Here is a 16070-nt window from a genome sequence, read left to right on the forward strand (position 1 = left end):
GTCACATTATATTCAAAACATGGAACAAAATCTGCGTTATCCTCACCTTAAAGACGGCAACTCTGGGTCCTGCCCGTCTCCGTAAACCGGGAGAACTTTAGGCAATACCGTGTTTGCTTATCTCATTAAAGGTGTGCAGTAATATATGCAGTGGGACTAGGCGATATTCTGGCAGTAGCAGTCGGTTGAAGATAAACGGAACTCCTATTTGGGCACGGCAGTTGTAGGGAATCTGAAATAAAGAAAAACAGGAGTCCTCTTGGCAAGGCAAAAGCAGGTTTACTGTCGCAGCAGGGAGAGTAGCTATGCCCACATTGGTAGACAGCTGGTCTCAAATGGCTGTTCACAGACAGCCCCTTATATAGTTACATGAATTATTATTATTTTTTTTTTTTACACAAAAGTTCAAATCATAGGTTATTTAACAAGTACATATTTGTTACAACAAAATATTACATCATCTCTGTCCTCAACGTCGTAACCTTTCCTTCATTGTAATTCTAACAATGCTTAACACACCATTTATTTACTTCTTTTGTATGCATGTGATTTATTGCTCTGCTTCCAAGACTTATCAGATTCTGTGTGCACTTGGTTAACCCTATCTTCTGATCATATTTTTTCAGTCATGTTTTCAATTTACCAAGAACAAAGAATACATGCTTGTGTGCTGTGTGTATACATTCCCCTAAGCTTGCAAACACAGGTTTTCCTTCAAATAAGACCTGCTTATCATGCACTCTTATTTTCCAGTGAACTCTTCATCTGTCTTGCATCATTATTTAACTTATGCCTACACTGTTCTTTTACCACGTATAACTCTAACACCCTTTATTAATGTCGGTGATGGTGCAACTTCTTCATATTTTGTTTCCTCTCCAACACTGCATTGTAGAAGTGAATGAACATGCGCAATGTAATCTCCTCTAACATAATCTTCATATAACGATAGATAATTAAGGGATTTATTTTTTCAATAAACTCTTTAACTTCTCCAGCTATACAAATCCGTTCTTATTCTGTTTTCCAGATAGTTATGTTTACCTGAAGAATCCTCCTCCTGAATTTCTTCCTAAAGTTGGAGTTATCACTGTTTCAGGCTTATCTGGCCTTGTTTTAGCAAGAAAAGGCAAGTATAAAAAACGTATGGTTATTATTTCCAATGATAATGAAGAGTTTGAGATATTTTGTTATGTTTTCCTCAAACATCCATCAGTTTTATCCAGACAATCATTTAATAAGGCAAGAGTTTATCATTTTCAAAGGTTTCATGTATATATTTTCCTGACATATGGTCAGAATCCCAAAAAGAGTCTGAATTTATAAACATAAATATACATGTTTGAACTAAATAGATTTTTCAACATTTTGGAAATTCATAAAAATCCCCTGGAGTGTTCATAAAAACCTACGCATGTCTTTGATTTCCATACATGCTCCTCCTCCTTCAAGCACAACCCAGCAGATTGCAAACATAAAGGACAATCTACCTCATTACTTTTGGTGGATATTTTCAGATTTCTTTTCTCCACAAGGAAAAAATGTTTCCAAGTGCTTTTGTTGATGTTTTCACCTCAACGGTTTACTATAGCAAGATTTTTATTGTGTGTTTATTGTGGACAATTGTAGATGTAAGCTGCATGGATTAGTTTGCTTTCCAGGTATTCCCAACATATAGTGAATGCCATTCATGGTTTGACGTTCGATTCACGTAATATGAGATGCTTTAACATTCCATATCCACAGTGTGTTTTTTCTGCCATGGTGACTGATGCTTGATCAGCTCTAAAATAGTAAGAGTAGGGAGATTTCCCAATTGACTTTTTAAAGGAATTTGCTGAGGAAGATAGTGCTGTCAGTTAATTTTCAGATGTAATATGAACTTTCATGCTGCAACACCTGAAGTTGCTGACATTACAAACAGGTACGGTCTTTATGTGTTATAATGATGAGATCACTGTTCCACTGATTAAAATGTGGGCATTTGATGTGCCCCTCCTATTGCATTAACATCACTGGAACTAAGAACTGCTCTGATAATTTCTTTATCAGTATCTAGTTCATTACAGAGTTCTGAAATCAACTCTGTTGTTATGGTTACATCATAAATTAGTTTCACATAGTAATTCCCATAGAGAAAATATTGTTTTCAACCACAGCAAAACAAAGCTGGGCAATTGATGTAAACCTATTTGACTCTTGGTTCATTCCATGGAAATCCATTCTATAGTTTTGTCATCCAAAAAAACGGTTGACTCAAATGAGTTGAACAATTTACTGCCTTAAACAGACTGTATGGTGATTTTCCAATTGCCATTTCTAATAATCACATTTATATTTTTGATAGATGCGATTGGTTAATTAAAGGCTTTAATTCTTTTCTGCCATCTTGAAATCTGCCTTCTTGGTCAAAGTTGAGATTTCTCTTTAGTTAGAAACAGATATCCAGGATCAAGAGGAAGATGGTGGGTGCCATTCTGATGGATACAACTACCTGTGGATTCCTCACCTAATGAATACTCCCATTGCGCCAGCACACGACGGAAATCTTTTTCCTAGCTTCTGCACGTCGACGAGGACGTCACATTTGCCCATGCGACGCCGTCTGACGTCATACAGGCAATAAGAGGTCCTCGTCGACGTCAGTTCCCTTTTTTCCGTGCCATTCGAAACAGTTATCTTCGAGGGAGCTACTGTTGCTGCTCGACAGTTACAGTGTGTTTTTTGGCTGTGTTTTTCCTCTGAGATTACAATGTCGCAGAGGAAGTCAGGTTTTAAGCCCTGTCGTGAGTGTGGGGGCAAAATGACGGTAACGGACCCACATTCTGACTGTTTGTGGTGTCTAAGTTCTGATCATGAAGTTGGCAGGTGTGATTCATGTCAGCATATGAATCCGAAGGCCCTGAAAGAGCGCGAGGCCAAGCTTTTTATGGCGAAGTCGAAAAAGAAGGAGAAGAGACATCATCGAATATCCTCGTCACCGAAGTCTCATCGGCGTCATCGGGACTCCCGGCGTCGTCGAGAATCACGCGCCGGTCGAGTAAAGAGAGGTCTCGGTCGAGGTCGCCATCGACTCGGCGTCGGAAGACTTGGGAGGTCAGTCCCACAGTCACTCCCCATCCGTCGACGCCGTTGCCTTCTCCAGCCTCACCGACTTCGCCCGGGTCTTCGGGCCAACCGCCTTCAGTGTTTGAGGTTCCACAGCCTCAACTGTTTTCTCCGACGTTGCAGACGTCGAGGCCGGCGTCTGTGTCGCCTTCGATCCAGGCACCCCAGTACCCGGCTTTTCCGGCCCCTGGAGCCGATAATACCGCATTTTTAAATGCAATGTTCTCCATCTTTCAGCTGATGGCTCCAGGTGGTGCACCGGCTGGGCCTTTGGGCCCTTTGGCTTTTAACATGGGTGCTCTGGCACTGCTTCGACCAGCACCCTTTATGCCCTTTCTCCCCCTGGGGAACGTGGGCTCGCGCCGGTGTCGGCTCCGGTGGCTCCAGAGACTTCGGCTCCGAGAGTTTCGGCTCCAGCGGCCTCGGTGTTTCGGCCAGTGACGCCGTCTAGGCCTTCTACGACTCCGAAGCAGTCTTCTCTCCATCCGACTCCTGGTTCGGCGCCTGTAGACCCGACGTCGGACGGATCCGGAGATCGGCGTCGTTCTTAGACATCTGCTGACGCCATGTCGACGCCGAGGATTGAGGAGAGGCTGCACTCGAGGAGGCTTGCTCTCCGTCTCCTGGAAGAACAAGAGTACCAGCAGAACCTGGAGGAAGGAGAGATTGAAGACTCTCGTGAGGGTCTCCATGGGCTGGATACGGCTAGTGGCCTAGATACTTCCCCTGAGTGGGACTTTTCATCTCCTGGGGAGTATACAGAAGAGGCAGCCACTTTTCATGCTGTTATCAGGAAGTCAGCTAACTTTTTGGATCTGCCTTTGCCGGTGACTGAAGCGAAGCAGAACCTGTTGACAGAGGTGTTGCACCCGGCCTCTACATCAGCAGAACCACTTTTGCCGTTCAACGAGGCGCTGCTGGAACCTGTTTTGGAGGTCTGGAAGAAGCCGGTGTCTTCTTCGGCTGTCAATAGGTCTGTGGCTAGGAGGTATCGGGCTGCACCGGCTGACCCTGGCTTTCTTACCAGACATCCTACACCTGAAAGCTTGGTGGTCCAGGCTTCCTGCTCGGCAAGGTCTGCGCCTGGGTCTTTTCCATCTGTGCCATCGGATAGAGACTCTAAGAAGATGGACATGGCATCCAAAAAGGTGTTATCGTCATGTAGCATGGCATTAAAGTCCACCAATGCTACATGTATTTTAGGGAGGTACATTTATGCTCTGATGGACGAAATTACATCTACGCATACGGAGATCCCTCAAGGGCTATTGAATCTGGTATCGGACGATCAAGCTGCTGCAACTCAGGTTATCCAATCTGGGTTGGATACAACTGACTCTGTGGCTAGAGCAATGGGCACTGCTGTAGTTACGAGGAGGCAGGCTTGGCTTCGTAACTCAGAGTTTTCATCGGATGTACAGTCGACCCTGCTGGACCTCCCTTTTGATGGGGACAAGCTCTTTGGTGCCATGGCGGATTCGGCCTTAGAGAGGTTTAAGGAGAGCAGGGCCATGGCCAACTCACTAGGCTTGCAAGCCACTTCTTCTGCCTCCTCCAGATGTTTTAGGAGGTGTCGAGGATTTGGTCGTGGCTCCTCCTCCTTTCGGGGGAAATTCCAGCAGCCTACCTCTGCTCTCTCCTATAGATCTTTTAGAGGGAGGGGTAGGGTCCGTACCAGGGGAGCCTCTCAGCAGCACTCTGCCTCTTCCTCTTCCTCTGGAGGGGTGCAGCAGGGGAAGCAGCCTTAGGCTTCCACCAATTCCCACTCACTCTTCTCCTGTAGGGGGGAGGTTACTGTATTTTCTCCACAAGTGGGAGGTCATCACTTCAGACTCCTGGGTTACCAGCATTGTGAGAAAAGACTACACCCTTCCCTTTCGGGAGTTTTCGCCCCCCCATCCCGCCCGCCCATCTTATTGTTCAGAAGAACACCTCCTGTTGTTAGAACAGGAGGTTCAAGTCCTCCTTTCAAAGGGCGCGGTGGAGTTGGTTCCAGAGCAGGAAAGGGGTCAAGGTTGTTACTCGAGGTACTTCCTGATTCCCAAGAAGGATGGTCGTTGAGACCAATCCTGGACCTGAGGATTTTGAATTGGTTCCTCAAACAGGAAAAGTTCAAGATGCTGACCCTAGCTCAGGTGCTTTTAGCGTTGAACAAGGGAGATTGGATGGTGTCTGTCGACTTGCAGGATGCTTACTTTCATATCCCGATACTCACGTCGCACAGGAAGAATCTCCAGTTTGTGGTGGGGTCGCAACACTATCAGTTTGCGGTCCTCCCGTTTGGTCTTACTTCAGCACCTCGAGTCTTCACGAAGGTGATGTTGGTGGTTGCAGCAGAGCTCAGAAGGAAGGGGATAGCAGTATTCCCTTACCTGGACGATTGGTTGACCAAAGCCAAGTCCCCGGAGCTCGTGTTGCATCATCTGCAGTCGACAACCCAGTTGTTGTTCGACCTGGGCTTTTCGGTGAACGTGCCCAAATCTCACCTAGAGCCCTCTCAGCACCTCCTGTTCATAGGGGCAGTACTGGATACAACATTGAATCGAGCCTTACCTCCGCCTCAGCGGATTCAAGACATTCAGGCGTTGGTTCCAATGTTTCAAAGTGGAGCGGTCATTCCAGTCCTCAAGGTCCTACGTCTGCTCGGTCTGTTTGCCTCCTGCATACTGTTGGTCACGCATGCTTGCTGGCACATGAGGGCTCTTCAGTGGTGCCTCCGAAGGCAGTGGTCTCTACACAAAGGAGATCTCGAAGGTTCTGTGAAGATCTCCAGAGATGCTGCCTCGGATTTGAAGTGGTGTATTGCGGGCGACAATCTTTCCCGGGGAAGGCCGTTCACGCAGCCTCCACCAGTGACCACGGTCATAACGGATGCTTCCACTCTAGGGTGGGGAGCTCATCTGGGGGACCTGGAGATCAAAGGGATTTGGTCTCCAGTGGAACAGATGTTTCATATCAATCTGTTAGAGTTACGGGCTGTACGTCTGGCTCTCAAGGCCTTCCTCCCATCCCTTCGCGGTCAGTCGGTTCAGGTCCTGACGGACAATACTACCGCGATGTGGTATATAAACAAACAGGGAGGAGTGGGGTCGTACCTTCTCTGCAGAGAAGCTCTTCGGCTATGGTCCTGGGCAAAGGACCATCAGATTTGCTTGGTAGCAAATCATCTGGCCGGAGTCTTGAATGTACGTGCGTTCAGTCTCAGTCGCCATTTCTCGGCCAACCACGAGTGGCGTCTCCATCCAGATCAAGTCCTTCTAATCTTCCAGATGTGGGGGTTTCCTCGGATAGATCTGTTTGCCACCCGGGAGAACTCGCAGTGCCCGTTATTCTGCAGCCTCCAGTATCCGGTGCAAGGAGCGTTGTGGGATGCGTTTCAAAGAACCTGGTGCGACCAGTTGCTTTACGCATTTCCCCCCATACCCTTGATTCATCGAGTGTTGAGGAAAATACGCCAAGACCGCGCCCAATTAATCTGAATTGCTCTGGATTGGCCAAGGAGGGTGTGGTATTCCGACCTTCTTCAACTCTCAATGTGCCCTCCGCTCCGTCTCTCTCTCAGGGCAGACCTCCTCTCACAGTCGAAGGGGCAGGTTTTACACCCCAACCTCCAGAGCCCGCACCTTCATGCCTGGAGATTGAACGGGGCAACCTGAGTTCCTTTTCTCTCCCGCCTGATGTAGTGGATGTTATCTTAGCGGCCAGGCGACACTCCACTAAATCTATCTACGCTAATAGGTGGTCTAAATTTGTGGTATGGTGTGGAGAGAGGCAGATTGATCCCTTACGTGCTCATTTGTCGGATGTTTTATCTTTTGCTTTGTCTTTAGCACAGAGGTGTTGTGCAGTGGCTACTGTTAAGGGTTACTTGTCTGCCTTGTCAGCCTTTATTTGTCTTCCAGACCAGCCTTCGTTATTTAAATCTCCTATAGTACTTAGATTCTTGAAGGGCCTTATGAATACATTTCCTCCAAATCCTTTCGTTATGCCTCAATGGGATTTGTCCTTGGTTCTAACTTTCCTTATGGGGTCCCCTTTTGAGCCTATGCATTCTTGCCCCATAAGATTGTTTGTTCTTAAAACAGTTTTCCTGGTTGCTATAACATCTGCAAGGAGAGTGAGTGAGTTGCAGGCTCTATCGGTAAAACCCCCTTATACAACTTTTTATGGGGATAAGGTGGTGTTGAGGACCAAGGCTGCTTTCCTTCCGAAGGTTGTTTCACCCTTTCATTTGGCCCAGACAATTACTCTTTCCACGTTTTATCCTCCGCCTCATCCTTCAAAGGAAGAAGAGAGACTACACCGCTTGGACCCAAGAGGGCGTTAAGCTTTTACATAGACAGGACAAAGGATTTCAGGCTGAAGGATCAGCTTTTCATCGGTTACGTGGGAAAGAGGAGAGGAAAGGCAGTCCACAAGAGAACACTCTCCAGGTGGGTTGTTCTTTGCATTAAAATGTGTTATTCTTTAGCAAAGAAGGAACCCCCTGATGGTATAAGAGCTCATTCCACCAGAGCTAAGTCGGCCTCTTCGGCCTTAGCTAGGGGTGTTCCTGTGGTTGACATCTGCAAGGCCGCAACTTGGTCATCCCTTCATACTTTTGCGAAGCATTACTGCTTGGACTCTGAGGTCAGAAGGGATGGCCATTTTGCACGGTCGGTGCTGCAGGATTTCTTGGTTTGACCATTCAGGCACCCACCACCGAGTGCGGTACTGCTTTGGGACTCTATTCATTAGGTGAGGAATCCACAGGTAGTTGTATCCATCAGAAGAATGAGTTACTTACCTTCGGTAACGACTTTTCTGGTGGATACATTAGCTATCTGTGGATTCCTCACGGTCCCACCCGCCTCCCCGTTGCCTGTCTGGTCTACCAAGTAATTCTTGAGTGTGCTCCTCTTGGTTTTGAGGATTGGTATATATCATGTATATATGTTTATGTGTGTATATATATATATATATATATATATATATATATATATATATATATATAGTTCATATATTTATTTACTTGTTTAAAAAAAAAAAAAAACATTAATAGACCGACTTCTCAGAATGATGTGTTTGTTTGAAATATCGTTGAATATTGCTATTGTTCTTTCATCTCAATGGATTATTATTCTCAGGCACGTAAAAAATGTTGGTACTGACGTCGGCACGCCGGCGAGGACCTCTTATTGCCTGTATGACGTCAGACGGCGTCGCGTGGGCAAATGTGACGTCCTCGTCGACGTGCAGAAGCTAGGAAGAAGATTTCCGTCGAGTGCTGGCGCAATGGGAGTATTCATTAGGTGAGGAATCCACAGGTAGCTAATGTATCCACCATAAAAGTCGTTACCGAAGGTAAGTAACTCGTTCTTTAGGGTTAGAGAGCAGTGTATGCATTCCCCAAAAGGGTGAAAATGTGGCCATTTAGCGCAGGAATAAATGAGATTTTCTGCCACAGAAATTTGATATTTCAAAAACATTTGTGATTATTCCATTTTAAATTTAGATTGAAATACTGATTTTCAGTATGCAAATATTATGCTAAATGTGCAGTTTCCCTTGAAAATGTGTTTTGTGATTAAGTTTACAACGTTGGTGCCGTTTGACGAACCTGCATTAAATCTGGCTGACTCTTAGCATGTTTAGTTTAGTTGTTGGCAGGTTTCATGAAAATCCGCCGAGAGGGGGTGAGGAAATTGAAAGGGTAAAAAAAATCATTAATTTGCTATTAACCTTTCCTTTGTTAGCTTGTTTTCTACCTGATGGGCATCCCAGATACAGGCCAAATCAGTGCCCATACATCACCAGAGCCTATCGGTGTTCTCTCCTGTCCTTCTTGGCTAGGACCCTGACCTTGCTGTACCTACAATGTCAAGTGAGAGTCCACTACTCCTAATAAGGAACCTCTTGGGGTCCTAGTTAAGTGCTCCCAACCCTCCTATTTGATGAGAGCTGGATGGGCATGAGGCAAAGGTCCCACTTTCACTCATGCTTGGGGGTGGAGTACATCAGACCCTGCCCAACATGCGACCTACCCTGCAGTGTTCGACCTGGCCTAGGGGCACCCACTGGCCCACATCCCCCACCCATATAACACCCCACCACGCGCAATTTGCAGAACTGGAAACTGTACTCACCCCCTTGTGGCTGCTTTGATGACCTCAGGCACCCATCCAACTCCGGATAGGCCACCACCAGTATGCGGAACATCAGAGCTAGTGCTCAGGTGCTGTAATAGCAAGGCCATTCATTTAAGGGAAGGCAAATTAATGAACAAATGATTAACTGGGCAGAGAAAGACAAATGAATAGGGACAGGCCCAGTGCAGGGTCAAGTAGTTTTGCATGTTTAAAAGAAAGAGACCTTAAGCAGAGGTCTGAGTGGATCAATGTTAGGAGGGACACCCAAGGACTGGCCCAGGCTGGGTGCAACACTGATACTGCTTCCACCAAAGGCACCGCTTAGTGCTGCCTCTATTGTTTTAAATTGACTTTTTTAGCCGCAGTAACAGTAGTAGCATTTTGAACAGAACATTTTGTCCAAAGTGTACATATTTCGATAACTAATGGGATAATTATTATCAGCAGAGTAAACAATTTCGGTGTAGATTGCCCCCACCATTGTATTATCATTGGTTGTGGGACAGTCATCATTAACGTACGGCTATGACGACTCTCAAGGATAAGTGTGTCTATTTACAGTGTTTGTATGCTGGGTATTTTTGGTATTAAGTTTTAGCTTTTAAGCAGTACGAAAGGCTCTTTGAAGAACATCTTGGACCATAACCGGGATCCTTCACTTCATAGTTTGCCTGAGACATGTACATTGTAATTCTCTAATATCAAATGCCATATGGGGCTGTATCAGAATAGTGCGACAGAGAGGTAGAGGAGCTTTCTCATTGACTACCTACAGCCCTGCCAATTGTCACTCATCAAAGATTAGACCAAACATTTCTATACTTGCCCTTGCATTATAATACAGAAGCATTAGGTCACACAATTCAAAGCTCCTCTTAAAGTCACTTATGCTTCTAACTGCAGCACTACCATATGACTACCAGTGCTGCACTCTGAAATCCATTTGTTTATTTCCAGCTCTGCTTCCGGGTGCCTAGGACTAGCCCAGAATCGAGGGCAGGTAAGATTGTCACGGTTATAGAAGCGGCTCTGCCGGGGCAGAAGCAGAGCCGTAGACGTCTCGGTCATGTGCGGCTTCAAAAAGTTAAGAAAAATATTTGTTACAGTTCTCCAATCTGCACCCTAGAACTCTCTCCACATTGCATTGTGGACAGTGACACTGCTGTTTTCCCCGACTTGACACTCTTTCACTCACTTTAAGGCAATTCAGAAGACATCTAAGCTTAGCCAACTAGGGCAAGGGAAACCCTATAGATTAGCAAGTCAAACGTTAACACGTGCTGGGCAAAAGCATGTGGGTAAAAAGTTAAAAGAAAAAGGGCAAAAAGAATTTAGAAAAATGACATATGGGGCAAAAGGTGGCTATCCAGAGTTGGAAAAAATAGGTGGAAAGCGTCAGCATGTCAGAAGCATGATCAAGAGTCTTCTTCCTTGGGTCAGAGGAAACGTTTCTAAGTCTCAGCAAAGCATTTCACAGAAAGGGTAAGAGTGGAAAGGACTGTACCTCTGAGTACAAGGGGTCTAGAATAAAGAGTGCGCTGAAGAAGGATGAAGAGCAGAATTCAAGACAGAATGCTGCTAGCCCATCTGGAGAAGGGTATATTAAAGTTCATAGTGAAGATGATTTGTTCATCAATCACTCCAGATGACACAGAAAGTGTAATTGTCCATTCTCTTGTAGGGGATTTCCATGTATAGTCATAAGCACTGAATAGTTCCGCGCGCCTGCGGGGACCCCGGAGCACTGATGTGAAGTATATTCTTAAGTGCAAATACCAGCCCTTTGAAAAAGGTCTGTCAAAAAAACACTTAAGAATAACAATGTGCAGCCTATGTGAATAGCTACACAGGCCAAATTGTTAAAAGAAAACAGTTGTAGTGTAAATTCACGTTTAAACATCTATTTATTCTATAAATGTAATAACAAATACATTCTCATATTCTATTTACACCTCTCATGAGAATAAAACAATTCAGGGCAGTGTAGCCCATAGGCTGCCATTATACAGAATGTAAATAGAGCTGTGCCTTTAAGAAAGTAAAGTCTTCCTGTTTCCTATCATGCACAGCAAAAGGCAGCTGCCTCAGCTCTTTTTTCCGGCTCCTTTCTGACAGGACCCTGAAGCATTGAGCTCTACCCCACAAAGCCTTTTTGTGACAGAAATTTGTTAAAAATCTTTTGAATTTCAATTTCACTCGACGTTTTTAACATTGAGTGATCATTTCCTACTCTTTTCTGTTAAATTCTGACAGAATTTTGAGGTTTTTCTAGTTCAGAAATGCCTTCACTTTTTGACAAATGCCCTTCTTGTGGCAGAAAAAAGGCTAAAACAGATCCACATCGGGTCTGTATAATTTGCCTTCCATCCAGCCACAAACCCGAGTCGTGTGACATCTGTAAAACTTTCTCCAGAAGAACTCTTCGTGATAGGGAGAAAATCCGACTTCAGGCGAAAGAGGACAGGAGAAAAAGTGGTCATTCTACCACAGAGCGAGGAGAAGGTCAGTCTTCTACCAGGGCTCACCCTGTTTCCTCTATAACTCCGACCAGACCTGCTCAAAAACGACACAGGTCTCCGAGGGCGTCGACGTCGAGGGCGTCGACGTCGAGACAGGGAACGGCGCCAACATGCTCGCCGTCGAGGAGTGGTTCACAGGCGACGAAGAGACATCGTTCGCCGTCGACAGCCATTTTACCGTCGAGACGGCGTAGACACTCGCCGTCGAGATCTGGGTCGCCGTCGACACGGCGAGGACGATCCACGTCGAGGAGATCTGAGTCCGGCTCGCCGTCGACACGACGAGAGCGATCGACGTCGAGGGAGAGTGCTCGCCGTCGGAGACGTTCGCCGTCACCACAGCGACGTCAAGAGGTTCTCAACGGCGAGATGAATCGACGTCGAGAGGCACTCGCCATCACCGCACTTCGACGCCGAGGAGTGTGTCGACGTCGAGGCGACAATCAAAGAGACCTAGAAGGGTTTATACCACGTCAGAATCCTCGGCCTCACTCATCCTGCTTCCAGCGTCTCCACAACTCTCTCCTCGACAGTCGCCGTTGCCGCAGACACCGGTAACACCTACGGCTCCTCTTCCGGCTCCTCCTTCAGAGTCTGTTTTGAGGACTCCAACGCGATCTGTAAGACGTTCTGGACATTCCTCTAGACGTTCATCTTCCTCTCGGCACCATCGTCATGAAGCACGGCAGAGATCTCAGCATTCACATCACAGACATTCTTCTTCCTCTACACAGGACTACTCTCCAACCCTATCGGACTCACCGTCCCCGAGAGTGTCCCCCATAGATGATGTGAATACATTCCAGGAGGTCTTAGTACGAGGGGCGACCAAACTGAATATCCCGCTGGTGGTACCTGCCCCATCGACGTCAGTAATCTTCGAAACCTTACATCACAGGACATCTTCCAGACCTTTGCTTCCACTGGTTCCAGGTCTTATTGAACCGGCAATGGATATTTTTCTTACACCGGCCGCAACGAAGTCTGCTCCTTCCAGACTTATTAAGAAATATCGTCCACCAGAACAAGATCCTCTATTCTTGAGGTCGGACCCAGTACCGGATTCGGTGGTCATAGTAGCAGCAAAGAAATTGCATTCGACATCACCGTCTTCCTCTTCACCTCCAGATAAAGAGAGCAGAAAGATCGATGCTGCAGGACGAAAAGTATGTTCTACTGCAGCCATCACGATGAAAGCAGCCAGCGCTACTGCTTTATTAGGGAGATACGATCGGGCCCTCTGGGACTCTATACTGCAGTTTGCGGAACATCTTCCTAAGGACAAAAGGGAAGATTTCCTGGAGGTCGTGGGTGAGGGAGCCATGGTTTCTAACCAAGTAATAAGTGCTGCAGCTGATTCTTCGGTACTATCCGCACATAACTATGCTCACGGAATAGCGCTTAGAAGACATGCATGGTTGAGACTTACATCTCTCAAACCAGAAGCACAGCAGAGAATACAAAATGTACCTTTCTCAGGCTCCACTTTGTTCGGTTCTCATGCCGATGATGAGATGGCCAGAATGAAGTCTGAGCTAGATACCCTGAAAGCGGTAGGCATGGAACGACCGAAAGAACAACGAAAGGTATTCCGCCCATATCAGCGAAGACTTTTCACCCACCGGTATCAGTCACCACACTGGATGTCTTCACGCCCCCAGCAACAGCAACAGCAGCAGCATCAAAGGGGCTTCTCCACACAACGAAGGTCGACAAGGGGTCGTTCAACACCTCAAACTCCGACAACTCGACAGGCTCCTGCATCTAAGCCCTGAATCTTCGCTTCCCCCTCCTCCGTTATCCACGCCGGTAGGGGGAAGTATCTCAAATCATCTGGACGAGTGGCTACACATCACATCAGACGCCTGGGTATTGAATATTGTGAGACATGGTTACGCTCTCAGATTCACCAGTCCTCCACCATCTGTTCCACCCAAAACAGCCAGCCACCACCTCGAAGCTCTTCAGTTAGAAGTCACTATTCTATTACAAAAAAGAGCCATAGAACCCGTCCCGATCAGCCAGCAAGGGAAGGGGATTTATTCGAGGTATTTCCTTGTACCGAAAAAAGACAAGCAAGAGTTTCGTCCCATTTTAGATCTAAGGACAGCAAACAAGTGGATTCGCAAAGAGAAATTCAGGATGCTATCCTTGCACCAAATTTACCCACATCTTCTGTCAGGGCGACTGGCTCTGTGCAATAGACCTTTGCGACGCTTACTTTCATATTCCGGTGACCAAGAAACATTGAAAATTCCTAAGGTTCACCGTCGGAAAACGTCATTACCAATTTGCGGTTCTACCCTTCGGCCTCAAATCAGCGCCGAGAACTTTTTCCAAATGCATGGCTGTGGTAGCCGCCCACTTGAGGAAACACCAAATATTTGTCTACCCCTATCTAGACGATTGGCTCATAAAGGCCTCCAGTTATCTAGAGGCGCAACAACATTTCAAATGGACTCTACAGTTGTTGCAGAAGCTCGGTCTTCAAGTCAATCTCCTGAAATCCACAGCAACGCCTGTTCAGAGGTTGCATTACTTAGGGGCCATTATAGATACCAATCTAGGAAAGGTGTTTCCTTCGGAGGAACGACGATTATCGATTCTCCAAAAGTGCAAACAACTGCAGGAAACTCCTCAGACCACTGCAAGAGTAATAGCTTCTCTACTGGGCTCGATGGCGTCTTGTATCCATCTCGTTCCCAATGCTCGCCTCCATATGAGACCATTACAGGAAAACCTGGAGGATCAGTGGTGTCAACTGATGGACGATTGGGAGAACAAAGTCCTCTTTTCTCCCCACGCCCTACAGTCCCTCAAGTGGTGGTGTTTACCCAGCAATCTCTTGGTGGGGATTCCGTTCCAACAACAGCCTCCAGCTCAAACCATTGTAACAGATGCGTCACTGCTCGGATGGGGGGCGCACATGGAACATCTTCGAGTCCAAGGCAAGTGGTCACGGAGAGAGTCTCTATCATATCAACCTGCTGGAACTTCGCGCAGTCCACCTTGCGCTCAAAGCCTTCCTTCCCTCTCTGAGAGCGGAAACTCTCCTTCTCCAGACGGACAACGTGGCCACTATGTACTACGTGAACAAACAAGGAGGCACCAGGTCCAGGATTTTATCCAGAGAGGCTCAGACAATCTGGCATTGGCTTCTAGCCAGGAACCTGTCGCTAGTGGCAACTCACCTGCCTGGCATCCAGAATGTTCAAGCGGATGCCCTCAGTCGCGTAATGGACGAGAACCACGAATGGGTGCTACACGACGACGTCGTTCGTTCCATTTTCGCACTATGGGGTACCCCCTCTATAGACCTATTCGCAACCCCAGAAAACAAAAAATGCCAAAACTTCGCCTCCAGATATTACCATCCAGGGGCACTGGGGAATGCCCTGTGGATAAGCTGGTCAGGAGCATTTCTTTACGCCTTTCCACCGCTTCCCCTGATTCCGGCGGTCCTCCAGAAATTATCCAATGCTCAGCCCAAAATGATCCTAATTGCTCCGGAATGGCCACGCCAATGGTGGTTCCCAGACCTTCTTCACCGGTCACTCAAACAACACATCATGCTGCTCTATCGTCCAGACCTGCTCACGAAGTTCAGAGGGCAGATATCTCATCCCAACCTCTCATCGTTGAGTTTGGCAGCAGGGCTCCTGAGCTAGTGCAATATGGACACTTGAACCTACCTCAGGACTGTATGGAAATTCTGAAAGAAGCAAAGCGCCCTTCCACAAGATCGGCTTATGCAAGCAAGTGGAAAAGATTCTGTGTGTGGTGTTTAGATAACAACATTGACCCGGTTTCCTGTGGAGAGGAATCTATCCTGCCATACTTGCTAAGTTTGGCAAAATCGGGCTTACAACTGTCATCAATAAAGGTTCACTTGGCGGCTGTAACGGCATACAGAAAGAGCCCTTCACAAACTTCCTTTTTTCGGATTCCAATTATTAAGGACTTCCTGGAAGGTTTAAAAAAGGTTTTTCCTCCCATTAGAAAGCCTTCTCCTCAATGGGAACTGAATGTTGTCCTATCACGTCTGATGCTGCCTCCATTCGAGCCAATACATAAGGCATCGCTTCAACATCTCACATGGAAAGCTGCTTTTCTGGTGGCAATCACTTCAGCGCGTAGGGTTAGCGAAATCCAGGCCCTTTGCGCTCAAGAACCCTACACGGTTTTTCATTCTGCGAAAGTGGTAATGAGAACTCATCCAAAATTTTTACCAAAAGTCGTCTCCGACTTTCATGTGAACCAAACAATTTAATTAACAACTTTCTTTCAAAATCCAACTACTCCTGCTGAGAGAACT

The 16070-nt window shown here is 46.6% G+C and overlaps 1 protein-coding gene across 1 annotated transcript in view; it reads left to right on the forward strand.

Annotated features, from left to right (window-relative positions):
• The window catches only part of APOOL (apolipoprotein O like), a 274241-nt gene that overhangs the window by 97755 nt on the left and 160416 nt on the right, over nt 1-16070 (forward strand). The window contains exon 5 of the mRNA XM_069212627.1: nt 1031-1129. Within this exon, the coding sequence (XP_069068728.1) occupies nt 1031-1129 (99 nt within the window). The remainder of the gene's footprint in view (nt 1-1030; nt 1130-16070) is intronic.

This window comes from Pleurodeles waltl, chromosome 2_1 (assembly GCF_031143425.1).
Source record: "Pleurodeles waltl isolate 20211129_DDA chromosome 2_1, aPleWal1.hap1.20221129, whole genome shotgun sequence".
Classification (NCBI taxonomy): domain Eukaryota; kingdom Metazoa; phylum Chordata; class Amphibia; order Caudata; family Salamandridae; genus Pleurodeles; species Pleurodeles waltl.